The following is a 26,586-nucleotide window of genomic DNA, read 5'->3' as shown; positions in this document are numbered from 1 at the left end:
ATCTCGGCTCACTGCAACCTCCACCTCCCGAGTTCAAGCAATTCTCCTGCCTCAGCCTCCCAAGTAGTTGGGATTACAGGTGCCCACCACCATACCCAGCTAATTTTTGTGTTTTTAGTAGAGATGGGATTTCACCATGTTGGCCAGGATGGTCTCGAACTCCTGACCTCAGGTGATCCACTCGCCTCAGCCTCCCAAAGTGCTGGGATTACAGGCGTGAGCCACCACACCCGGCCCTAAAGCACACATTCTTTTTTTTTTTTTCTCTCTTTTTTTTTTTTTTTTTGAGACGGAGTCTCGCTCTGTCGCCCGGGCTGGAGTGCAGTGGCCGGATCTCAGCTCACTGCAAGCTCCGCCTCCCAGGTTTACGCCATTCTCCTGCCTCAGCCTCCCGAGTAGCTGGGACTACAGGCGCCCGCCACCTCGCCCGGCTAGTTTTTTGTATTTTTTAGTAGAGACGGGGTTTCACGGTGTTAGCCAGGATGGTCTCGATCTCCTGACCTCGTGATCCGCCTGTCTCGGCCTCCCAAAGTGCTGGGATTACAGGCTTGAGCCACCGCGCCCGGCCAAAGCACACATTCTTAACACTCTTCTCTGATGCATGATTTTCAATGCTGGTGGTGCTTGCTTCACATCATCTGGAAGTGGAATCAAACCCAGTATTTTCTTTTAAATGAAACAGTCTCTTAGATCTATTAAACAAAAAGCAAGGTGCAAAATGTTATGTGTGACATGCTTAATACCACATATAGTATGTATACATACATATGGAAATGCATACACACATATGTAATGGTGGCACACTGGAGCTGGTTCACACCGGCTTGGGAGAGCCAATTGTGTACATCTTTTCCCAATTTGGTGGTTGGTGGTTTTACCTTGGCACCTTACAGTCAACCATGGTGGTCATATTTACATCACAGAAATCTGCAAACGCTATCAGTCAGGTTTTTTGTTGTATTTTCCAGAAAGCTGGTGGTTAAACATTATCAGCACTCTGTAGGTTTTTTTCGTTTTTTGCAAGGGGGGAGTCATCTAAGTATATCTTTTGAAGGAAGTGTAAGAAGCTGGTAAACATAGATTCTTCCAAGAAAGAGAACTGTCAAACCCAATATTTTTATAGTGAGGAAATTTAACAAGAGTATAGAAAAGCCTCATGAATGATGAGAATTAAACATCATGTGAATTACTAGTTCGTTCACTACTACTATCAAGTCTTTTTCTCAGTGTCTTGACAGTCTGGCTGGCACAGTGAAATGATATGTTCAAGCCAGACAATGTGCTCTGCTTTCTGATCTTCTCTTCTAACATTATAATATGTCATGAAGACTAAGGAAGGACAGCAAGAGTCTGTAGAAAATGTAGGTCATTAAAATAATCCATATTAGTGACTGTACTGATGACTGGTTTATTGCTTTGTTCTGCCACCATCTTCTTGACACTCTGAATGGAGATCTAATAGTCCATTGAGAAACTACTCTGGTTACTGGATTTTTTTCTTTCCATAAAGCATTTCAGGGGTAAAATTCTGTTTGACCACACACTAAACACCTTTAGCTCCCCATGAATAACAAAGAAGTGCCTTCACATTAATGGAATAAAGTGGTGTAAACATATTTATCGAATAAATTTATATTAGAGACAGATGGGTAGACTTTGCTATTACTCTGTAACAATTTCTTTAGTTATTTGTAACATCCACATTTTTAGAATCACTGTGCTGTAGTCCACATTACAATGAGAGTATCTAGGTTATAATTTATAGCTGAGCCATTATTATGAGGATATCATCTGATCTTTTATTTTTATGCTGGTCATGAAATGTAGATCAGGATGTTTGAATCTACTCTTTTGGAAGTTTGTTTGTTTTTTTTTTTTTAAAGAGGCATGGAACTAAAACCCATTTTAATCCTGAAAGTTGTATATACTAAAAGTTACATTGTATATGCTTTAAGAAACTATTTTGTACATGTGTTTTTTCCAGATGATTTCCACTGGGAGGAGTATTTGAAAGAGACTGGGTCTATAAGTGCTCCTTCAGAGTGCTTCCGTCAGGTATGCCAAGATTCTGTAGCTGTTGGTTAATGTAAACTATTAACTTGTTGGAGGATGTCTGTGTGATTGTTAGATTGTGGTAGTGTGAGGAGATAGTGGGATTGTGGTAATGCCACTTAAGAGCCAGATGGTCCCTTTGCATTCATGAATTAAGAACTTACTCTATGTCAGGTATACTAAGCTTTATGATTGCCCATCTGGCAGGAAAAGCAGACATGTAAATAAATAATTATGAGAAGTGTGATAACTCCACACTGGAAGGGCTCACAGGAGAGATGCTATTTGAGATGGTTGGAATGGGAGGAAGGATATTCCAGGCAGAGAGAACATCTAAAGCCAAGGCACATGGGCATGAAAGCATCTGAGTATTAAGGGATGGCTTGGGGTGACTGGAGCACAAAGTGGATAGAGGCGATAATGTGGAAATGAGGTTAAAGTTGTGGGGGCATTTAAACTGTGCTGAGGAGTTGGACTTTATTATAGGCAGTGGTGAGCTGCTGGTTGGCTAATTTCAAGGGGAATGGCCTAATCAGATTCTTACTTTAGAAAGCCACTCAGGGTATATTTTAGAGGTTGTATTTGTGTTGCCTGGAAGTGGGCAGATGAGTGAGAACAGCAGTGGGTAGTGTTTTTATGCTGCATGTCAAGCCAAGGAGAGAATTTGAAGATCTTTTGCTTGACTCTTACAGCTCTGACCTCACTTATCATCCGCCGTGACTGTTATTTAAAATGTTCCTCAGGTATTCTGGTGACATAGCTATCCATGTGTCTCGTCTTATAGTTGATGCATTTTAACCAAATTTTATTTATATGTATAGTCTCAGATTCCACCTGTGAATGATTTCAAAGTTGGTATGAAATTGGAAGCCCGTGATCCTCGCAATGCCACTTCAGTGTGTATTGCTACGGTTATTGGAATTACTGGGGCCAGGTTACGGTTACGACTGGATGGTAGTGATAATAGAAATGATTTTTGGAGGCTTGTCGATTCCCCAGACATACAACCTGTTGGGACATGTGAAAAGGAAGGAGACTTACTTCAACCTCCACTAGGTAAGAAGAAACAGTTTTAAAAATAGCGTATTCTTTCTAATGTGATGTTCAATAGAAGTGGCTTTAAGTGGCCTTTTAAAATTTATTTTCTCGGGCATTCTTATAAATAAATGGTCAGATGGTTACTGTGGAGAATGTATGATGAGAGAGGAAATCAGCACCATCTGTTGTGGAGTTTTGCTTAAGTACATATCTGGCATATGTGTATGGAAGGTTCCCCACTCCAGGGCAAGACTCATGCTAGGTCTTCAGACTTGAAATGTCAGAACCAGCTCTACTAGATTACATATGCAGATTCAGAACTCCTTCTGGAGAAGAACTTTGTAGCATTTGATACAAGGCACATGCTCTCTCAATGTTGTCCACTGAGCCATTCAGCAATTTTGGTATAGGGATAAGTCTAGGGGAAGGGTATGATTCCACATTCAGTTTCCAGTTTCAAACTCAAGAATTTCATTTCACCTACAGTGGGAAGAAATCAGAGTGAGAGGGGCAGGAATTAGTACCTTTAGGTCTTTGAAAAGGAGAAAATGGATATTTTAGACAAGATTTTAAGGTACAAAATATGTACTTTAATGTTGGCCAAATTTTTGAAAGGTAAAAAGAGTGTGACTAATTTGGGGCAACATTTTTCTTTTTAAAATTTAAGCATACCATGATACTCTGTAGGAAAGAAATTATTTAGTTTATTTAGTTGCTGTTCTATACTTTGAGTGAATGGTGGGTATTTGTTTTTATTTGGTTCTTTACAGTGCTGAAAATGAAAATTCCTTGTTGCAAAGCACAATAAAAGAATGGATTTTTTTTGTTTTCCTATTAGTGAAAAATTCCTTGAGAATCACAAATTTAAGATATTAACAATAGCCACTCTAGTAATATATCTTTATGCTGTCCTTGTTCTGTTTGTTCGTTATAACTCATTTGGTTTAAAAAATATTTTTTTTTGAGATGGTTCTCGCTCTTGTTGCCCAGGTTGGAGTGCAGTGGTGTCATCTCGGCTCACTGCAACCTCTGCCTCCTGGTTTCAAGCCATTCTCCTGCCTCAGCCTCCCGAGTAGTTGGGATTACAGGCGCCCACCACCACACCTGGCTAATTTTCGTATTTTTAAGTAGAGACGAGGTTTCACCATGTTGACCAGGCTAGTCTCAAACTCCTGACCTCAGGTGATCCGCCCACCTCTGCCTCCCAAAGTGCTGGGATTACAGGAGTGAGCCACTGCTCCAGGCTAAAATATTTTAAAAAACTAGTTGGAGATATGTTATTCCAAGAAGATGGCTTGGGTCATGTTTGTTTGTTACCTTTTGCCTTCTTTCACTCACGTCTTTTGTTGTTTATTTGTTGTTTGTAATATTTCTCAAATTACACAATCTGTGTGAAAGATAAGTACAAACTTGGGTTTAGTGCTTCCCTATTTGGATTTTATTTCTCTTTTTGCAATGTGGAATGTTTTTGCAGTTTGTTTAAGGAGATGCTGCTATTGTAATTGTTAGCATTTCAGATACATAACTTGATTTATGGTCATTCTTTTAAATAAAATTCTTAGACTTTTGTTTTATTTAAAAATATGAAATGTATAGAAATATGTGCCGATTAGTATCTGTTTTGGCAATATACCTAAAAATGCACAATTGGTGCCAGTTTGCTTTTTAGGCACTTTTGAGTAGTTTAACTTCCATTTTATTTACTTATTTATTTGTTTGTTTGTTTATATTTATTTATTTTGAGACAGAGTTTCGCTCTGTTGCCCAGATTAGAGTGCAGTGGCGCCATCTCGGCTCACTACAAGCTCCGCCTCCCAGGTTCACGCCATTCTCCTGCCTCAGCTTCCAGAGTAGCTGGGACTACAGACGCCTGCCACTGCACCTGGCTGATTTTTGTATTTTTAGTAGAGACAGGGTTTCACCATGTTAGCCAGGATGGTCTTGAACTCCTGACCTCATGATCCACCTGCCTCTGCCTCCCAAAGTGCTGGGATTACAAGTGTGAGCTACCGTGCCCGGCCAGCTTTCATTTTAATACAACTTATTTAGTTTTCCTTTGAAAAAGATTTATTGATTTAAACTTTAAAGGTTATTATTAAAAGATTTTAAAAAGTTTTAACACACAAACTGAAAGGTGTACAGGTCATAAGTATATAGCTCATTTATAAATGAACACATCTGTAAAGCCATCATCCAAATCAAAAACAGAACATTATCAGCCCCCCAGAAGACCCACTCCTGCTGATAACTAGTCATAATCTCTCCTTTCCTAAAGGTACTGCCATCTAGACTTCCTAACCTTATAAATTAGTTTTATCTCTTTTTAAACTTTTTATATGTACCTTAACCCAATTTTGGTCTTTTAATCTATGTTTGACTTTAAGCAATTATAGAATTAAGTAAAATGTTACATTCAGGAAAATCTGGGCACATGATGGAATAGGATAATACGGGGATTGAGAGAAAGGTTTAAGGACCAGAGAATGATTCTTATGCAGTACTCTCCATAGAATGGAGAATAATAATGTTGATTTATTGTAAGGGAGTATGTGAAAAATCACCCCCCACCCCTGTTTTTTTTTCTAGCAACAATTGTGTCTCTAGTCAGATTAAGGGGATTTTGGTACAGGGTTATTAGAGGATGACTTTCCATCTTACCTTTTTTGTATGTTTTGTTCTGTTGATGGAGAATAGGACAAAACCTGCACCCATTGCCAGTGATTCATGTGCCTCTCTGTCTTAATGTATGCACGTATCAGGGGCGCATCCAAATTCTTTCTAATTCTGGCATTGAGGCAAGCAGGTGTTGCATGAAACAGATTGCCCCCAGAAAGCAGTAAAACTAGCAGACCCCTGCTCCCTGCTGCATTTGCCAGATGCTGTGATACCATTAGTTAGTGAGATCTCTAGAAAAGATACTTGTTGAGTCTATTTTGATAGCATCTGATACAAATTCTAAAAGAAGATCATTTTTAGTATGTATTAAGATTGCTAAAGTGAGAGCTGTCTTTTTTTCTAACACATTTTATGGAAAATTTCAAACATGCAGAAAACGTGAAAGAATTTTACAGCGAGTACCCCCATGTCCACTTTCTAGATTCTACCATTATCATTTTATTATGCTTACTTTATCACATATCCATCTATCTGCGCTTCTGTTTATTCATCAATCCTTCTTATTTGTCAATACATTTCAGAGTGAGTTGTTGACATCAGTGCACGTCCCCTAAATACTTTAGCATATATATCATTAATGAGTAAATATCTATAGGTTTTTTTCTTTTGAGGTAAAATTACATGCAATGAAATGTATTGTTGTGTGTGTATATGTGCTGAGTTTGACAGAAAACTGTCTTTCTGAAATGAAAGAAGCCAGGGGCCCTGAGGAAAAGGGGGCTAGGAGTCTTTTACAGCCTTTACCCTTGCTTGTGTGATTGTTGGTGGTGGAATGGAAGCTCTCCTAGGCTCCAGCTTAGATCACCCCTGGTATTATATACATGTTTGTTGGTGAATCCTAGCTAGTGGCTTCTCTTAAAATGAGAGTTTCTACGCCCACTGTAGCATTGTTGCCAGACAGTACAGTGGGGACACTAGCAGTGAGAGGAGGGTACATCTGCTCCTCTTGCCCATGTTCAGAGTTCTTAGATAAGAAAGTCATTCTCTTGAGAATAATGGGAATGAAACCTATTTTTTATACCAACTTGTTAATAGTATCACAGGGAGGCTTTTTCATGATACCTAATTTATTTTATAAAACAGGGTACCAGATGAATACATCATCCTGGCCGATGTTCCTCTTAAAGACACTAAACGGGTCTGAAATGGCATCTGCCACATTATTTAAGAAGGTAAGAAAGATGTTATAAAAAGCTGCCATGTTTTTATTGTTTTAGTGGGAATGCTTAAATGCGTAATCTTCTGTGACATGGAAGAGCAAACATACTTTTAAAATTACTGGATTGGCAAGTGTATTAGTTTGCTGGGGTTGCCATAACAAAGTACCACAGACTGGGTGGCTTAAACAACAGAAATTTATTTTCTCCATTCTAGAGGCTGTATGTCCAAGATCAAGGTACCCTCAGATAATGTGCAGTGCTCCACCATTAGCATACAGACATGTTTGTATCTCCACACCTTCACTAACATTGAATATTATTCATCTTTTAAAATGTTGGGAATCTTTTTTGTGGGGGAGTGGTGAAGATGAGGATGGTATCCCGTTGGTTTCTGGTGAGATCTCTCTTCTTGGCTTGCAGATGGATGCTTTCTTGCTGTGTCTTCACATGGTCTTTTCTCTATCCATGCACATCCCTAGTGTGTCTTCCTCTTCTTATAGGGACACCAGTCCTATTGGATTAGAGGCCGACCCTTATGACCTCACTTAACCTTTATTACTTCCTTAAAGGCCCTGTTTCCAAATACATTTATGTTGGGGGTTGGTGCTTCAACATATGAATTTTGAGATGATAGAATTAAATTTGTAATAATAGATTAAATAACAGAATTGTATTTTTGCACAGTTGTGGAGGCTAGAAGTCTGAGATCAAGGTGTCAGCAGGTTTGGTTTTTGTTTTTTTTTTTTTTTTGAGACAGTCTCACCTGTCACCTAGACTGGAGTACAGTGGCGCAATCTTGGCTCACTGCAACCTCCGCCTCCCAGGTTCAAGCAATTCTACCTTAGCCTCCTGAGTAGCTGGGACTACAGGTGTGCACCACCATGTCCAGATAATTTTTTTGTATTTTTAGTAGAGGTGGGGTTTCACCATATTGGCCAGGCTGGTCTTGAACTCCTTTTTCTTTTTTTTTTGAGACTGAGTTTTGCTCTGTCACTCAGGCTGGAGTGCAATGGTATGATCTCGGCTTCTCGGGTTCAAGCAATTCTCATGCCTCAGCCTCCTGAGTAGCTGGGATTACAGGCACGTGCCACCACACCGGGCTAATTTTTGTGTTTTTAGTAGAGACGGGGTCTCACCGTGTTGTCCTGGCTGGTCTTGAACTCCTGGGCTCAGGTGATCTGCCAGCCTCAGCTTCTCAAAGTGCTGGAATTGCAGGCATGAGCCACTGCCCCCAGCCAGGTTTGGTTTCTTTTGAGGCCTCTCCCCTTGGCTTGTAGATGGCTGCCTTTTCCCTGTGTTTTCATGTGATGGGTTTATCTGTGTCCAATTTGTTCCTCTTATAAGGATGTCAGTCATATTGGATTAGGGCCTACCCTGATAACCTTATTTTAACTTAATTACCTCTTTGAAGACCCTATGTCCAGATACTATCACATTCTGAGGTACTGGGGGTTAGTGCTTCAACATATGAATTTTGGGAGTGACACAATTCAGTCTATAACATCAAGTCATAAAAAAGTCTCAATTATAATAACCCACTAGTCCAATTTCATTAGTAGCCTCTTTCTTGACTGTAGATATAAAAAGAGTGCTCTACTGGAAGCAAATATTCATTGCTATTTTTTATTTGCATTCAGAAGTGAATCTTCCCCTCACTTTACTGTGTTAGTCCCTTTGATACTGGAGAAAAAGATGATGGGCCAAAAAAATAACTTGAAAGTTAGTTGGAGAGATTTGGTTTCAGAAGTAAACAATGTTAAAAGCAGTCATTGGAAAGAATTTGTCATGAGGAAATACTTGCTATATAAAAAAAGAGGAAAAATTTCCAGAATAGTTTATATTCTTGAGAAAATGTTGAAAAGTATGTTAAGAAACAATAAAAGCCACGTTTTAAATTATGAGTCAAAATATTTCTTTCTCACCTTTTCTTCTGATTGTTTTTCAATCTCTTAACTTTTATTACAACTATACTTGGAATGATAAGAATTGATTGTAGTTTTAGAAAGCTTTTGAAGAAGATTGAAGGCATAAGGATGTGAAACATCAATTACTATGCCTCCTTCATTGCAAAGAAAAATTCTGTGGGTACATCTTTGAGGAAGATGAATGCAGAAAGTGGACTTGCCCTACCTGTAAGGGACACAGGCAGCACAGGCCCTTTGGCCCGTGGTAAGCCGTGTGTGAGAATAGCTAATTAAAAAATATTTAGCAGAAGTCTTTATTTATTGAACACCTATTAGCTTGGGTTGTGACTTTAGAAAAGCCATTGGATCTGTTTTACTAGTCAGATTGCTTGATCAGCTGGTCGTGTGCCACACTTGTTGTACACATTATGTTTTCAATTTTTTTAATTATAAAAATAATTCATGTGGTGGGGGGCAGGGGATGGGAATCAAGCTATACTCTTAGCTGGAGTGAAAAATGCATCTCCCTTTGTCCCAACCATTCCTTCATTCCCCTCTTCCCTCCAAATTGAAGTTTTATTTGTTCTCCCAGACCTTTTTCTTTACATTTATAAACAAATATGGGCTTTTATTTTCTTAAACATCAATTGGAATATATTGTACATATTATTCTGTGGTTTACTTTTTCTCCTAACATATGTGTGTTTTGGAAATCGTTCTATTTCATTTCATATATATTTTAGCTTGTATTGTACTCTTCTGTAGTATGGATCATCAGAATTCATTTAACCCTAGAATTGACTTAACTGTAAGGACGGATGATTAGGTCATCTCCACATTCTTGTTTAGATCAGCTCTACAGTGAGCATTCTTATAAAGAGTTTTGTGTATAAGTGTGAACAGTTGCATTCCTGGAACTAGAATTGCTTGTTCAAAGGGATGTATGTTTTGGTTGGGCTTTGGGAGGCCAAGGCAGGAGGATCGTTTGAGCCCAGGAGTTAAAAACCAGCCTGGGCAACACAGGGAGACCCTGCCTAAAAAAAAATTTGAAAAATTGTAAAGAAAAAACAAGGGAATGTATATTTTAAATGTTGATATATACTGTTAAATTGCATTCCCAAAGGGTATTCTAAGGCAGGTGTCCCCAACCTTTTTGTCATCAGGGGTCAGTTTCGTGGAAGACAATTTTTCATGGATGGAGGGGTGGGTGGTTTCAGGATGATTTGAACACATTACATTTATCATTAGATTCTCCTAAGGAGTGCGCAATGTAGATTCTTCGCACATGCAGTTCACAATAGGGTTTGCACTCCTATGAGAATCTAATGCTGCTCTTGATGGGAGACAGAGCTGAGGTGGTAATGCGAGTGATGGGGAGTGGCTGTAAATACAGATGGAGATTTGCTTGCTTGCCAGGTGTGCCACCCAGTTCCTAACAGGCCACGGACCAGTACCAGTCCGGGGGGTGGGGATCCCTGTTCTAAGCTATGCTCCACCATTAGCCTATAAACATGTTTGTATCTCTGCACCTTCACTAACATTGAATATTATCCATTTAAAATTTTCGTGAATCTTTTTTTGGAGGGGGTGGTGAAGATGAAGATGGTATCCCATTGTTTTAATTTGCATTGCACTGATTACTAGTAAAATTGTGCTTTTAAGATTTGTTTAATGGCCTTTTGTTTTTCTGTGAATTGTCTGATTATAGCCTTTGCCTGTTTTTCTGTTTTGTTTTTGAGACAGAGTCTCATTCTGTCTCCCAGGCTGGAGTGCAGTGGCGTGAACCTCAGCTCACTGCAACCTCCACCTCCTGGTTCAAGTGATTCCCATGCCTCAGCCTCCCGAGTAGCTGGGATTACAGGCAGGCGCCACCACACCTGGTTAATGGTTGTGTTTTTAGTAGAGACAGGGTTTCACTATGTTGGCCAGGCTGGTCTCGAACTCCTGACCTCAGGTGATCCGCCAGCCTTGGCCTCCCAAAGTGCTGGGATTACAGGTGTGAACCACTGTGCCTGGCCCTTTGCCTGTTTTTCTGTTGGATTTCTTCTTAGAATCATCTTAAATCCTCACTTTTCCTTGATTTTGGCCTCTGGAGGTCTACTCACTTAGCTTCGTAATTATTTATTTGTTCTGTTTCTTTCTAACCTTACCACCACTGCCCCTTGGGCAGACTGTCAGCCTAAAATAACAACAGAGAAAGAGGCTCTCCAAAAAAAAAAGTCTATTTGGGAACGAATGGCAAGGGGTTTCAATGCAGGATATTTGTGCTGTTTTGGATCATTGGCATATCTGGTGATGGTAAGGCAAAGGGAAGCTTTTAAAGGCAAAACAAGGAAGGTTACATAAGTTGTTTTGAAGCACTTATCCTTGGCCACAAGGATCAATAATAAGAGTGGTATCTGGGGTTGAACAGTTACTGGATAGATGTCCTTGCAGGAGTATTTGTGTAAGGTTGTGGTTTTCAGAGAGTCCTTGTAATAGTTTTTATCATAGGCGTGTGTACATGAGAGCCCCTCCTCTATGGTCCTTTTTGTTAGGGTTAGGCATAAGTGACTCCATTTTGATTCTGACAACTTTTATAAGGCTTTCCTCTTGCCTGAACTGTTACGCTAGCCTTTTAACTGCCTCTAATCTTCACCCTTTCACACAACCGCTAGAAATGTGTATCCTATACAAAAACCTTACCATGTTATTCCCCTGTTTAAAACTCTTTTGAAGTTCCTGGTTATACTCAGGATGAAGTATAAGTTTTCCAGTATGGCCTGTTAGGTCCTGTGTGATCAGGTTCAGGGATGCCACTCCCTGCTTTGGATGTTATGTTCTTAAATTGCTTGTAATAGCTTGTAGATACCTTGTTTATTTTTAGAGCTCTGTTTTGACTCATGTTGGTTTTCCCTGGTTAACTCCTACTTTTTAAAGATTCAAGTCAGACGTTAAATCCTCCAAGATAATATCCCTAATTCCCCTTCTCCATTCTTCTACTTTTTTTTTTTTTTTTTTTTTTTTGGTGAGACAGTCTCCCTCTGTTGCCCAGGCTGGAGTGCAGTGGTGCAATTTCAGCTCACTGCAGCCTGCAACCTCCACCCCCTGGGCTTAAGTGATTCTTCTGCCTCAGCCTCCCACGTAGCTGGGACTATAGCCACCTGCTACCATGCCCGGCTAATTTTTTTTGTAGTTTTAGTAGAGATGGGGTTTCGGCATATGACCAGGCTGGTCTTGAACACCTGACCTCAAATGATCCACCCACCTTGGCCTCCCAAAGTGCTGGGATTACAGGTGTGAGCCACTGTGCCCGGCCCATTCCTATGCTTCTGTAGCACCTTGTACATCCCAATCTTTGTATGTGTTAGATTATATTATTATTTTTACTGTCTGTCTTCCTGGACTGTGAGTTCCTTTTGAGCAGTTAGCATGTCTTTGTATTGTCAGTGCCTACATTAGTTTCTGGACACATACTTGTTTGTTAAAAGAATGAAGAAAGGGTAAAAGAATACAGGAAGATAAATACTTATGGAAGGAACAGATGGGCTTAGTTTTGGACATATTGAGGTGTCTCTGGGAAATTTGAGTAGTGATGACTATCAGGCTGTTGAAAGTAAGTGGTTTAGAACTTAGGAACAAAGTTTGGCTTGGGCACATGGATTTGGAAATTTTTAGTATAAATAGTAGTGATAGAAGCTTTGAGCTTAAATGAGCTAGTCCAGAGAATGTATAGAAGGAAGAGAGAAGAATGTCAAGGTGAGAGCCTTGAGAAATACCTACCTACCTTAGAGGGTAAGTAAAGGGATAGGTGCAGCTCTAGAAATGGAGAAGGAAAACTAGAATAAGCTGGTGTCATTGAATCCAGTGGGGCAGAGTTGCAAGGATTAGGGAGTGGTTAATAGTCTCAAGTACAACTCAGAGTTACATAGTGGCTGGCCTATATCATGTACTTAAGGAAGGTCAGTTAAGAAGAAAGCTGATTTTTGACTCTTTGGTAGATAGAAAATCGTCAGTTACATTAGCAAGAGCTAAAGTCCAGGTGAAAAGTGTCCTCAGAGCTAATTTATAATTTTGGGGCAGAATATATGGAGATCATTCCTGATGGCTTCAATTTACTATTTCTATAAATAGACCTCAATGACGGGAGGATCACTTGAGTCTTGGAGGTTGAGGCTGCCATGAGCCATGCTTTCGCTACTGCATGCTAACCTTTAGCCTAGGTGACAGAGTGAGACCCTGATTTAAAACAAAACAAAACAACAACAAAAAACAAAACCTCAAATTCCTATTTCTGCAAAATAGGAAACTGGCAAAGGCTGGAAGAAAATTCACACATACTGGTTGGGGAGAAAGTCAGTTAAGAAAATAACAAACATATAGTGAGGCTACATCATTTATCTTAAGGAGAATGGTTAAGGTTTGGAACAGCTGCCATATGGGATGGGAGAGGGTATGGTCTAGGGACACATGACAGTGTTTTGGAGGGCTTAGCTAAGGATGAAGGGTAAAAATGTGTGTCACTACATGTAATAAGCATGTGGGAGGGACTTTGCTGCAGCAGTGCTCAGCAGCTGTATTAATCTGTTTTCACACTGCTGATAAAGACATGCCTAAGACTGGGGAGAAAAAGAAGTTTAATTGGACTTACAGTTCCACATGGTTGGGGAGGCCTCAGAATCATGGTGGGAGGCAAAAGGCACTTCTTACGTGGTGGCGGCAAGAGAAAATGAGGAAGAAGCAAAAGCAGAAACCCCTGATAAACCCGTCAGATCTTGTGGGACTTATTCACTGTCCCGAGAATAGCATGGGAAAGACCAGCCCCCATGATTCAATTACCTCCCCCTGGGTCCCTCCCACAACACGCGGGAATTCTGGGAGATACAATTCAAGTTGAGATTTGGTTGGGGACACAGCCAAACCATATCAGCAGCTAAGTATAAATAGGTGAAGTGGATGGTGATATTGAACTAAGGTTTGGAGATAACAGGGCAAGGACAAGGGAATAAGTTGGTTTTGGGTGCTGAGAAGAAAGTAGTGAAATGATGCTTTATAACCTGGATATGAGTGCTGCTTCACATCCTACAATGCACAGAATACACATACACACATACACACATACACACACACACACACACACACACACGTGCACGCCCATTCTGGCTGCAAACGTCATTAGTGCCAAGGCTGGGAAACCCTAACCTGTATTAATCCCCTGGTGAGCTCATCTAATTTCCTGGCTTTAAATACAGTTTATATGCAGATGATTTTCAAATTTGTATTTCCACCCCAGACTTACTTACTCCCAACTCAGATTTGTATGTCCAGCTACCTACTCAACATCTCCACTTGGATGTCTGATGGACATCTCAAACTGCTCCACCTGTTAACCTCCCTATCTCAGGGAGGGGAAACTATCCTTCTAGTTGCTCAGGCTTCAAACTTTGGTAATTATTTCTTTCACACCCTACATCCGGTCCATAAGGAAATCCTATTGACTGTACCTTCAGAATACAGTGAACTTTCCATATCCTTGGGTTCTGCATCCATGGGTTCAACCAACTGCAGATTGAAAATATTAAAAAAAAAACCCCAAAATACAGTAAAAAATAGTACAAGTGAAAAAACAATATAGTAAAATAGCTGTTTACATACCATTTACATTCTATTGGCATCATAAGTAATCAAAAGATTACTTAAATTATTTATAATCTAGAGATTATTTAAAATATATGGGGGGATGTATATAGGCTATATGCAAATACTGTGCCATTTTATATCAGGGACTTGAGTGTCCTTGGATTTTGGTATCCTCAGTGGATCCTGGAACCAGTCCTGCGTGAATACTGAGGGACAAATGTATATCCAAAATCCACCCACTTCTTGCCATCTCTATTGTTATCACTCTGATACAAGCTGTCTTTTTCAATCTCAGTTGGATTACTACAGTAGCTTCTCACTGGTCTCTGCATTTGTAACTTTACAGGCTATCATCAGCACAGAAACCAGAGTATTCCTTTTAAAATGTAAATCACGGCCGGGCATGGTGCCTCACGCCTGTAATCCCAGCACATTGGGAGGCCGAGACGGGCGGATCACTTGAGGTCAGGAGTTCAAGACCAGCCTGGCCAACGGGGTGAAACCCTGTCTCTACTAAAAATTGAAAAATTAGCTGGGCGTTGTGGTTGCACCAGCTACTCTGATGGCTGAAACAGGAGAATTGCTTGAACCCGAGAAGTGGGGGTTGCAGTGAGCTGAGATTGCGACACTATACTCCAGTCTGGGCGACAAGAGTGAGACTCAGTCTCAAAAACAAAACAAGCAAACAGAAAACCCACAGAAGTCAAATTATATCACTCCTCTGTTCAAACTCTTCCAGGGGCTTCCTGTTTTATTCAGAGTAAAAGAATCCTTACAGTGACATATAAAACTGTATATGATATGACCCCTCATTATCTGTCTGAACTCATTTCTTTCTGCTCTCCTACTTACATGTTACATTTTACCCACACTCACTTCCTTGGTATTCTTTGAACATTTCAGACACAGCTCCTGCTTTAGGGCCTTGACTCTGGCCATTTCCCTCCTTCAGATTTCTGCTCACATGTCACCTTCTATATGAGACTTGTTTTAATTTCCCTATTTAAAGTTGTACAACCCCTCCTTCTACATTGCTCTCTGGATTTCTCTTATTGTGCTGTTCTCTCTCTCTCTCTCTCTCTGCATAGCATTTATCATTTCTAATGTATGTGTTTTACTTTTTAAATTATGTTTATTGTCTCTCCTCACTAGCATGTAAGTGCTGTGAAGGAGGGATTTTGTTTTTTTTGCTTGTTAATATATCCCAAGAACCTCCAGTGGTGTCTGGAATATAGTAGATACTAAGTAAATATTTGTAAATGAATAAATGAAGGTTAAAGGACTAAAATTCTTGGTGAGGTCAAATAAGTAGTTGATGAAAAATAAGGAGATAGAAGTTCATGTATTAATTTGTGGTCAGAGGTAGGTACTGGGTATATTGCAGTAAACAAAGCATAAAATATGCCCCTTATGGAGCTTACTTTCTACTTGGGGAAATGTTTAATAGATCATGCTAAATAACTAAAGTATATCTTATGTTTTATACTCTTACATGCTTAGAAGAGAGGTCGACATTTTAGATAGGTTGGCCAGGAGGGTCTGAGAAGGTACCTTTTGAGTGACGATCTGAAGGAAGGAAGACAGTGAGCCATGAGGCTGCAAGAGTAGGATTATTCCCCAGGCAGAGGAGTAATGCAGAGAATGCTGAGACTGGTTTTGGATTTTGTGGGACATGGGAAGAAATAGCCTTTAAGGAGAACCATATTGTAGGTAATCAAGAAGGGAGGTTAGAAGCTGGTTGTGGTGACACGTTCCTGTAGTCCCAGCTACTTGGAAGGCTGAGGCAGGAGGATTGCTTGAGCCCAGGAGATTTGTGTCCAGCCTGGGCAACATACTGAGGAGACCCTGTCTTTTATTTAAAAAAAAAAAAAAAAAAAGGCCAGACGCGGTGGCTCACACCTGTAATCCCAGCACTTTGGGAGGCCGAGGTGGATGGATCATCTGAGGCCAGGAGTTTGAGACCAGCTCTGACATGGCAAAACCCTATCTCTACTAAAAATACAAAAATTAGCTGGACATGGTGGAACGCACCTGTAATCCCAGCTACTTGGGAGGCTGAGGCAGGAGAATTGCTTGAACCCAGGAGGTGGAGGTTGCAGTGAGCCGAGGTTGTGCCACCGCACTCCAGCCTGGGCAACACAGCGAGACTCTATCTCAAAAAAAGAAAAAGAAAAAAAAAGGAGGTAGTTAAAAGAGCATTCTTTGTTAGCCATCTTCTAGAATAGAACCATTTTTGTCTCACCATAAAAGAAAAGAGAATTCCTTGTTTATTTTAGCTATTGCTTTTGCAAATTATATTTTTGTGTTCAGGAAGTTATTAAAGAACTGGTGATGATGACAAACCAAATTCTTTAAAAGCATTTCACGTAACATAATGACCTCCAGTTCCATCCATGTTGCTGCATTGACAGGATTTCATTTTTATGGTTAAATAATTTCCCATTGTGTATATATATCACATTTTCTTTATTCACCTGTTGATGGACTCTTGGTTTTTTTGTTTTCTTTCCAACTTTTATTTTAGGTACATGGGGTACATGTGCAGGTTTGTAATGTGGATAGATTGTGTGTTGAGGGGGTTTGGGGCACAGATTATCTTATCACCCTGGTAATAAGCATAGTACCCAATAGGTAGTTTTTTGATCCTCACCCTCCTCCTACCTTCCACCCTCAAGTAGGCCCTGTTATTTGTTGTTCACCTCTTTGTGTCCATGTGTACTCACTGTTTAGCTCCCACTTATAAGTGAGAACATGCAGCATTTGGTTTTCTGTTCCTTTAGGGTAATGGCCTCCAGCTCTCCATCTGTGTTACAGAGGACATGATCTCGTCCTTTTTTATGGCTGCATTATATTCCATGGTATATATGTACCAAATATTCTTTATGCAGCCCACCATTGATGGACATCAAGGTTGATTCCACATCTTTGCCATTGTAAATAGTGCTGTGATGAACATGCGTGAACATGTGTCTATGGTAGAACGATTTATTTTCCTTTGGGTATATACCCAGTAATGGGATTGCTGGGTCGAATGGTAGTTCTGTTTTAAGTTCTTTGAGAAATCTCCAAACTGCTTTCCTCAGTAGCTGAACTAATTTACATTCCCAGCAGCGGTGTATAAGCATTTTCTTTTCTCTGCAACCTCACCAGGATCTGCTGTTTTTTGACTTTTTAATAATGGCCATTCTGACTGGTGTGGGATGGTATCTCATTGTGGGTTCTCTTTTTTTTTTTTTTTTTTTGAGACAGAGTCTCATTCTGTCTCCAAGGCTGGAGTGCAGTGGCCCAATTTCGGCTCACTGCATCCTCTCCTCCCGGACTCACTGTCTCTCGGGTTCAAGAGATTCTCATGCCTCAGCCTCTCGAGTAGCTGGGACTAGCCCCCAAGCCCGGATAATTTTTTTGTATTTTTGGTAGAGACAGGGTTTCACCATGTTGACCAGGCTGGTCTTGAACTCCTGACCTCAGGTTAGCCACCCACCTCAGCCTCCCAAAGTGAGGCTGATTACAGGCATGAGCCACCGCACCTGGCCATCTCATTGTGGTTTTGATTTGCATTTCTCTAATGATTAGTGATATAGAGCATTTTTTCATATGCTTGTTAGCTACTTGTACATCTTCATTTGAGAAGTTCTGTTCATGGGTGGACACTTTTGATTCCATATCTGGCTATTGTGAATAGTGTTGCAGTAAGCATGGGAGTGCAGATGTCTCTTCAGTATACTGATTTCCTTTCTTTTGGGTATGTACCCCCAGAAGTGAGATTGCTGGGTCATTTGGTAGTTTTATTTTTTTCTCTGCTTTCTCACCAACATTTGTTTTTTTTTGGTCTTTTTGATAATAGCCATTCTAACTGGGGCAAGATGGTATCTCATTGTGGTTTTGATTTGCATCTGTTGGCTGTTTCTGTGTCTTCTTTTGAGAAATGTCTATTCAGGTCTTTTGCCCATTTTAAAATCAGGTATTTGTTTTTGCTATTGAGTTGTTTGAGTTCCCTATATATTCTGGTTATTAATCCCTTGTGATGGATAGTTTGCCAATATTTTCTTTCTCCCTTTCTGTAGGTTGTCCTTCCCTCCCTCCCTCCCTCCCTGTCCTTCTGTCCCTCCCTCCCTCCCTTCCTGTCTTTTTTTTTTTTTTTTTTTTGTGATAGCATCTCACTTTGTTGCCCAGGCTGGAGTGCAGTGGCACCATCTTGGCTCACTGCAACGTCCACCTCCCAGGCTCAAGCAGATCCTCCTGCCTCAGCCTCCTGAGTAGCTGGGACTACAGGTGTGCACCACCACACCCAGCTAATTTTTTTTTTTTTTCTTTTGAGATGAGTCTCGCTCTGTCACCCAGGCTGGAGTGCAATGGCACCATCTTGGCTCACTGCAACCTCCGCCTCCTGGGTTCAAGCGATTCTCCTGCCTTAGCCTCCTGAGTAGCTGGGATTACAGGTGTGCATCACCACACCTGGCTAATTTTTGTATTTTTAGTAGAGACTGGGTTCCACCATGTTGGTCAGGCTGGTCTCAACCTCCTGACCTCGTGATCCACCCACCTCAGCCTCCCAAAGTTCTGGGATTACAAGCATGAGCCAATTTGTATACTTTTTGTAGAGACAGGGTTTTGCTGTGTTGCTCTGGTGGTCTCTAACTCCTGGGCTCCAATGATTTGCCCACCTTGGCATTCCGAAGTTCTGGGATTACAGGCGTGAGCCACCATGCCCAGCCTAGGTTATATATTTGAATCTTAAAATTAGTTCTATTGCATTGCTTATTCCAGTCTTTTAATTGTTTTGTTGCAGAAAATATACATTGCCATTTGAACTTAGTTTTCTTTGCTACAGAAAGTCTCAGTCTGTTATATGACAGTGTAAGATCCTGGGATCCTTATGTGTGCCTTGAATGTTTTCTGCATTCTGTGAGCATCTAGCACAAGCTTGTCAACTGCTATGTTTATTTTTTGTTAAATGCAGCTCACCTCCCCACTTTTTTCTTCTCATACATAGTAACAGGCAGTTAACCTTTAGCCCTTTCATGTAACACTGCTTCTTTCTTATCAGCTATTTATCAAATACTTTGATCTTTAATCATCTACCTTTTGACTTGCCGGCTTTCAGGGTGGGGTTTTTTTTAAATTTATTTTTATTTTTAATTTTAATTTTTACTTTTTTTGAGGCAGGGTCTCACTCTGTTGCCCAGGCTGGAGTACAGTGGCAAGAACACGGCTCACCGCAGCCTGGATGACTTTCGGAGCTCAAGTGATTCTTCTGCCTCAGCCCACTAAGTAGCTGGGACTACAGGTGTGCTGCCACCATGCCCAGATAATTTTCGTATTTTTTGTAGAGACAGGGTTTCGTCTTGTTGCCCAGGCTGGTGTCAAACTCCTGAGCTCAACCAATCCACCTGTCTTGGCCTCCCAAAGTGCTGAATTAGGGATTACAGGTTTGAGCCCAGGGTGGTTTTTAAGAATCAAATTAAGATATGTAATTCAGCCTGGCATGGTAGCTCACACCTGTAATCCCAGCAGTTTGAGAGGCTGAGGTGGGAGGATTGCTTTAGGCCAGGAGTTCGAGACCAGCCTGGCCAACATAGCAAGGCCTCGTCTCTATAAAAATAAAATTAAAAAAAGAATATGTAATTAAAAGGACTTTGGAAGCTAATAATTAAGGAGCTGCCAGATTGTAAGAGTGTAAAGAGTAACAATGGAAAAATACAGGGTGATGAGATGTGTTTTAAGGGGGCATTTGAAAAAGAAACCAACCTACCAGATATACTTTTTAAATTGGTGCGAGAATTAGTTGAGAGCTTTTTTACTGTTTTCGGGTGATTCCTTGGTTCTTTCATTTAAAAAATTGCTTGCTGTTGGTTATTGTGCTGGAAATAATAATATGAATACCTGTTTTTAATAATCTCTTAGTCTTGTAGAGGAATGAACACATTTCTGTAGTGATATTACAATTGAAGATGAAAGTGGCTTGGTTGGAACTGGGCCTAGGAGTGGACAGGGGTTGGTCAGGGAAGCATTCAAGGAAGCTAGGAGAACTGGGCTTTAACCTGAGTGAGTTGTCCAGGCAGATGCTGGGGTAGGGTGCTCCAAGGAGGTGACTCCGAGACAGACTGTCTAGGTTTAAAATCCAGCTCTGATTGGGAGGTTGTGGTTTTTAATTGAATTTTGGGTAAGTGAAAGGGATTAATCTAGGGTAGTGGTTCTCAACCTCAAGTGCACCTTAGAATTTCCCTGATAATTAAAATATTGCTGCTTCCCAGGCCCCACCATAGACCAATTCAATTAGTATCGCTGGTAGTGTGGTCACAGGTGATTCTAATGTTCATTCAGGCAGAAAATCACCAGTCCAGGACTACTATTTTTTTGTTCTTTTTTTTTTTTTCTCTTTTAATTTGAGCAAGTGTCAGTAGAATAGGATTACTATTTCTAGTCTTTTGGCTTAGGTGACTGGATTGCTGTGATGGTGCCATTTAGTAGGATGAAAAGCAGATTGAAAGAAAATATGTTGCTTTTAACATAACACTTGGGCTTTTTAGCAGTTCTGTTAATATTTACATGCTTTAGCCTTTTTGTGACTAATACTTTTTAAAATATTGATTTCTGGATTGGGTATTGTAAATGACCCCAGACTATATGACTTTCATGTTCTTGTGTCTGTATTTTATCCTTTGAGTTTCTTTTTTTTTAAATTTTAAGTTATTCATTTTCTTTAGAATTCTTATGCTTTGGGTTTCTTTTAGGATATTATCTGATGTTGTTTCTTTTCTTTGGACTTACCACTTTTTGACACACCAGTTTACATATTCGTTAGGTTTGTCTGACTGCCTGTTGTAAAATTTCTTGTTGATTGCTTTTCCCTGTCCACAACCACTACTATTACCAGCACTAGCTCCATCAGAGCAGGGATGTTTGATTTATTTGTTCATCAATGAATCTTAAGTTCCTGCTACATAGTAGATAATACATATTTCTTGAATGAATGAATCCGGTTGGTTTTGTTTCTTTCCAGGTTCTTGACTCTGCTCTGGAGAAAATATGAGATGTTGGAGAGCAGAGTTTCAGATCTGTGAGAACTGTTGTCTTCCTGTATTAATTGATAATTAGACGTGGAGCTTAATTTTTGGTTGCTAAGGGTTGTGAGAGAATACGCAACTTTTCACTTCGAGCACATGGGTCTTAATACATCTTAACAATGAAATCTTTTTTTTTTTTTTTTTAATGTTTTGGTAGGAACCACCAAAGCCCCTACTAAATAATTTTAAAGTGGGGATGAAACTAGAAGCTATTGACAAAAAGAACCCGTATCTCATCTGTCCTGCGACCATTGGAGATGTTAAAGGGGATGAAGTTCATATCACATTCGATGGCTGGAGTGGAGCTTTTGATTACTGGTGCAAGTATGATTCTCGAGATATTTTCCCAGTTGGGTGGTGTCGCCTGACAGGAGATGTATTACAACCCCCAGGAACTAGTGGTAAGATAATAGTTAACTACATTTTCTTTTACTTTATTGAAGTTAGATGTAACTGTCGTTGGTGGCATTGTGGTTAGCATTGGTGGTACTAGGACTTCATGCCCCAACTGGTGGCAGGCAGAACAAAGCACTGTCCAGGCTAGAGAACTGGAGGTAAAGGAAAGCTATGATTAGAATTCTTGAGGTCACTGCAGCATCATAGTCTGAGTTCCAGTCCAACTGGAGAATATGGACAAAGCTAAAAGTCATATTTGGACCATTGAGGTCTTGTTGCTATAAGAAAGGGGGGTGGTACACACTCAGCTCCTTTTATAGTTGATATTCAATGAAAAATTATGCATGATATTCCATTGTTCATATCTCAAAGATATTTTTTAAAAGGTTGGGCTTAACAACTGTTATAAACATGTCTTACATGATTTTGGTCCTGTTTTTAAGTTAAATTGACACTTTGATAGCCTTAAGTTAAATCTACAGTGAAAATTTTTGACTCTGGGGAAGCCATCATAAATTAGTATGTTATTTTAGTCATGGTAATGTTTATTAGTTGTAACAGTGTTTCCTAAGCTGAGTACTATGATCTTCTAGATATTTTCTTTCAGAGAAAGAAACGTCAACATGTTGATGTTCCTTGGTGACTCTTTCAAGGGCTTAGATATGCCTAACCTGGTCTTCTATGATGGAGTAACTGCTGAGGCTTAAGTGGGGTCTAAGCATAGAACCCAATCATTGGCCTAAGTTTAATATAAACTTAGTGGGATTCAATTAGCCGGACGTGGCGGCATGTGCCTGTAATCCTAGCTACTCAGGAGGCTGAGGCAGGAGAATCACTTGAACCTGGGAGGTGGAGGTTGCAGTGAGCCAAGATCATGCCACTGCACTCCAGCCTGGGCGACAAGAACAAAACTCTGTCTCAAAAAAATAAATAAATAAAAAATAAGCTTAGTGGGATTGAATATAAACATACTTTAAAAACTTACCCTACTAAGTATATTTATTTTATGAGAAAAAAAGAAAGATAGATGAAGAAAATAAGTAGGCAAAGTGTGCAGAGGAGTGTAATGTCTAGGTAAGAGCTTGTAGCCCTATTATTCTTGCAGTGGCTATTAGGATCATCTGTAATTTGGGACTTTAACACATTCCATTATACTACAGTACTATGTACCACAGTGTCCTTTTTATTAGGTACATCTTTAACCAGTTTCCTGTTTCCATAAGTCTAGGAAGTAGATATTAATGGTTGATTTTGTAAAATTTAGTATGATATAGATCTATGTGTATATGATATTAAGATAAATAAAACATAGTCTCTACCCTCAAGAAGTTTACCTTCTAATGGAAGAGGGATGCATGGAGGCATAGACTTGTAAAAAAGAGATAGAGTATTAGCAACGCAAAAATAGAGATGTATGCTAGATGTGGAGGTGGCCCAAAGACTTCCAGTCTTGGCTGGAGGGAAAGGTGGTTGCATAAAGGAAAGCATCACAAAAGGTGCATGATGTGAGTATTAGATGAGAAGCAGGAGTTTGCCAGGCAGAATGGAGATAAAGGTAGGATGGATACATAACAAACGTGCAAAATTCCAGTTTATCCTAAAAACTGACGAGTTCACTTTGGAACACAGTTTGGAACGTGTGGCTGAGAATGCTGTTGTCCTCCGGTATTTCTTCCCTCTTTTTTTCTTAGTATTACAATTGGCTGCCTGACATACAGACTACATTTCCAGACTCCTGGCAGTATGGTATGGCCACGAGACTAAGTCCTGGTTGATGGAATAAAAGCATACATAGTGTGTACTTTTTCCAGAAAGTATATTATAGAGAGATGAGCATGTCCTTTCCTCTTCCTTCTTCCTGCTTTTATCCTGCTGTTACGAATGTAGTTTTGACTGGAGCTCCATCTTGGAGCATGAGATGGGGACCATATGCTAGACACTGTGCAGTGGGTGGAAAGCAGCCAGGAGCCAGAGTCCCTGAGAACTTGGTGGAGCAGAGCTTTCATACTAGCCCATATTATCTGTTTTCAGACAATTGTGAGAAATAAACTTCTGTGTTATATAAGTCGCTGTTCTTTTAGGTTTTTCTATTACTGTTAGCTGAACTCAATCCTAACTGATTCAGGGTAACTTTGGGACATCCAGGTGCACATGTTCATTGGAGCTGCACATGTACATCTGGAGCCTAAAAAAGATAGATCTTGTTGACAAAGCAGGTTTGAGAGTCACCATGTTCACTCAAACAAATATTCTTTGTGCCAAGTGGGATTATAGGTGCTTGGGATGGGAGGGTGAGCAGTTTACTTATTTTGTTGATAGCAGCAAGTGGTGGAAGTTTTGAGCGTGTTTTAATTTTGTGTATATAACAAGTAGAGGTAGAAAAGGACCAGTTCAGAACCTTGTGGGTCAACATTTAAAGCAGTAATTATTACTCTTGAATTGCCTGGGGGAGCTTGTTAAAAGGCAATGCTCGGGAACTCACATCCTGGGGTTTGAATCCCTGGGTTCGGAGTCGGGCTCAGTTGTTTCCAGTGCACATGGTTTGAGGCCTGAACTTTGAGAAGCACAAAAATAAGGAATAGGTAGTAGAAGTCAATCTAGGACACTGGAAAAAAGTATACATAAATGTAGGAGATCACTAGGTTGGTTTCCGTGGCAACAGTAGAGAAAAGATTTTAAGGAGAAAGTACTCAACATTATCAAAGGCAGTGTAAAAGTCAAGCAAGAGGAGAACTCGTTAGTGGTCTTAGTAAAACTGTGGTTACTTGGCTTCTTTAAAAAGCTAGATTTAGATGGTATCTCATTGTGGTTTTGATTTGCATTTCTCTGATGGCCAGTGATGATGAGCATTTTTTCATGTGTCTGTTGGCTGTATGAATGTCTTCTTTTGAGAAATGTCTGTTCATATCCTTTGCCCACTTTTCGATGGGGTTGTTTGTTTTTTTCTTGTAAATTTGTTTGAGTTCTTTGTAGGTTCTGGATATTAGCCCTTTGTCAGATGAGTAGATTGCAAAAATTGTCTCCCATTCTGTAGGTTGCCTGTTCACTCTGATGGTAGTTTCTTTTGCTGTGCAGAAGCTCTTTAGTTTAATGAGATCCCATTTGTCAATTTTGGCTTTTGTTGCCGTTGCTTTTGGTGTTTTAGACATGAAGTCCTTGCCCATGCCTATGTCCTGAATGGTATTACCTAGGTTTTCTTCTAGGGTTTTTATGGTATTAGGTCTAACATTTAAGTCTCTAATCCATCTTGAATTAATTTTCGTATAAGGAGTAAGGAAAGGATCCAGTTTCAGCTTTCTACTTATGGCTAGCCAATTTTCCCAGCACCATTTATTAAATAGGGGATCCTTTCCCCATTTCTTGTTTTTCTGAGGTTTGTCAAAGATCAGATGGCTGTAGATGTGTGGTATTATTTCTGAGGACTCTGTTCTGTTCCATTGGTCTATCTCTCTGTTTTGGTACCAGTACCATGCTGTTTTGGTTACTGTAGCCTTGTAGTATAGTTTGAAGTCAGGTAGCGTGATGCCTCCAGCTTTGTTCTTTTGACTTAGGATTGTCTTGGCGATGCGGGCTCGTTTTTGGTTCCATATGAACTTTAAAGTAGTTTTTTCCAATTCTGTGAAGAAATTCATTGGTAGCTTGATGGGGATGGCATTGAATCTATAAATTACCTTGGGCAGTATGGCCATTTTCACGATATTGATTCTTCCTATCCATGAGCATGGTATGTTCTTCCATTTGTTTGTGTCCTCTTTTATTTCACTGAGCAGTGGTTTGTAGTCTCCTTGAAGAGGTCCTTTACATCCCTAGTAAGTTGGATTCCTAGGTATTTCATTCTCTTTGAAGCAATTGTGAATGGGAGTTCATTCATGATTTGGCTCTCTGTTTGTCTGTTACTGGTGTATAAGAATGCTTGTGATTTTTGCACATTAATTTTGTATCCTGAGACTTTGCTGAAGTTTCTTATCAGCTTAAGGAGATTTTGGGCTGAGACAATGGGGTTTTCTAAATATACAATCATGTCATCTGCAAACAGGGACAATTTGACTTCTTTTCCTAACTGAATACCCTTGATTTCTTTCTCTTGCCTGATTGTCCTAGCTAGAACTTCCAACACTATGTTGAACAGGAGTGGTGAGAGAGGGCATCCCTGTCTTGTGCCAGTTTTCAAAGGGAATTTTTCCAGTTTTTGCCCATTCAGTATGATATTGGCTGTGGGTTTGTCATAAATAGCTCTTATTATTTTGAGATATGTTCCATCAATACCGAATTTATTGAGCGTTTTTAGCATGAAGGGTTGTTGAATTTTGTCAAAGGCCTTTTCTGCATCTATTGAGATAATCATGTGGTTTTTGTCTTTGGTTCTGTTTATATGCTGGATTACGTTTATTGACTTGCGTATGTTGAACCAGACTTGCATCCCAGGGATGAAGCCCACTTGATCATGGTGGATAAACTTTTTGATGTGTTGCTGAATCCGGTTTGCCAGTATTTTATTGAGGATTTTTGCATGGATGTTCATCAGGGATATTGGTCTAAAATTCTCTTTTTTTGTTGTGTCTCTGCCAGAATTGCAATCATTAAAAAGTCAGGAAACAACAGATGCTGGAGAGGATGTGGAGAAATAGGAACACTTTTACACTGTTGGTGGGATTGTAAACTAGTTCAACCATT

At 40.0% G+C, this 26,586-nt stretch overlaps 1 protein-coding gene across 4 annotated transcripts in view; it reads left to right on the top strand.

The window, feature by feature from the left end:
- The window catches only part of SCML2 (Scm polycomb group protein like 2), a 119,894-nt gene that overhangs the window by 24,128 nt on the left and 69,180 nt on the right, over positions 1–26,586 (top strand). For all 4 annotated transcript variants that reach the window (XM_045383272.3, XM_005593088.5, XM_005593086.5 and 1 more), the window contains exons 4-7: positions 1,985–2,055; positions 2,874–3,108; positions 6,850–6,938; positions 21,674–21,917. In XM_045383272.3, coding sequence (XP_045239207.1) covers positions 1,985–2,055; positions 2,874–3,108; positions 6,850–6,938; positions 21,674–21,917 — 639 coding nt within the window. The remainder of the gene's footprint in view (positions 1–1,984; positions 2,056–2,873; positions 3,109–6,849; positions 6,939–21,673; positions 21,918–26,586) is intronic.

The sequence above is a fragment of the Macaca fascicularis genome, chromosome X (genome assembly GCF_037993035.2).
Source record: "Macaca fascicularis isolate 582-1 chromosome X, T2T-MFA8v1.1".
NCBI lineage: Eukaryota > Metazoa > Chordata > Mammalia > Primates > Cercopithecidae > Macaca > Macaca fascicularis.
This window is presented reverse-complemented; position numbering and strand designations above follow the sequence as displayed.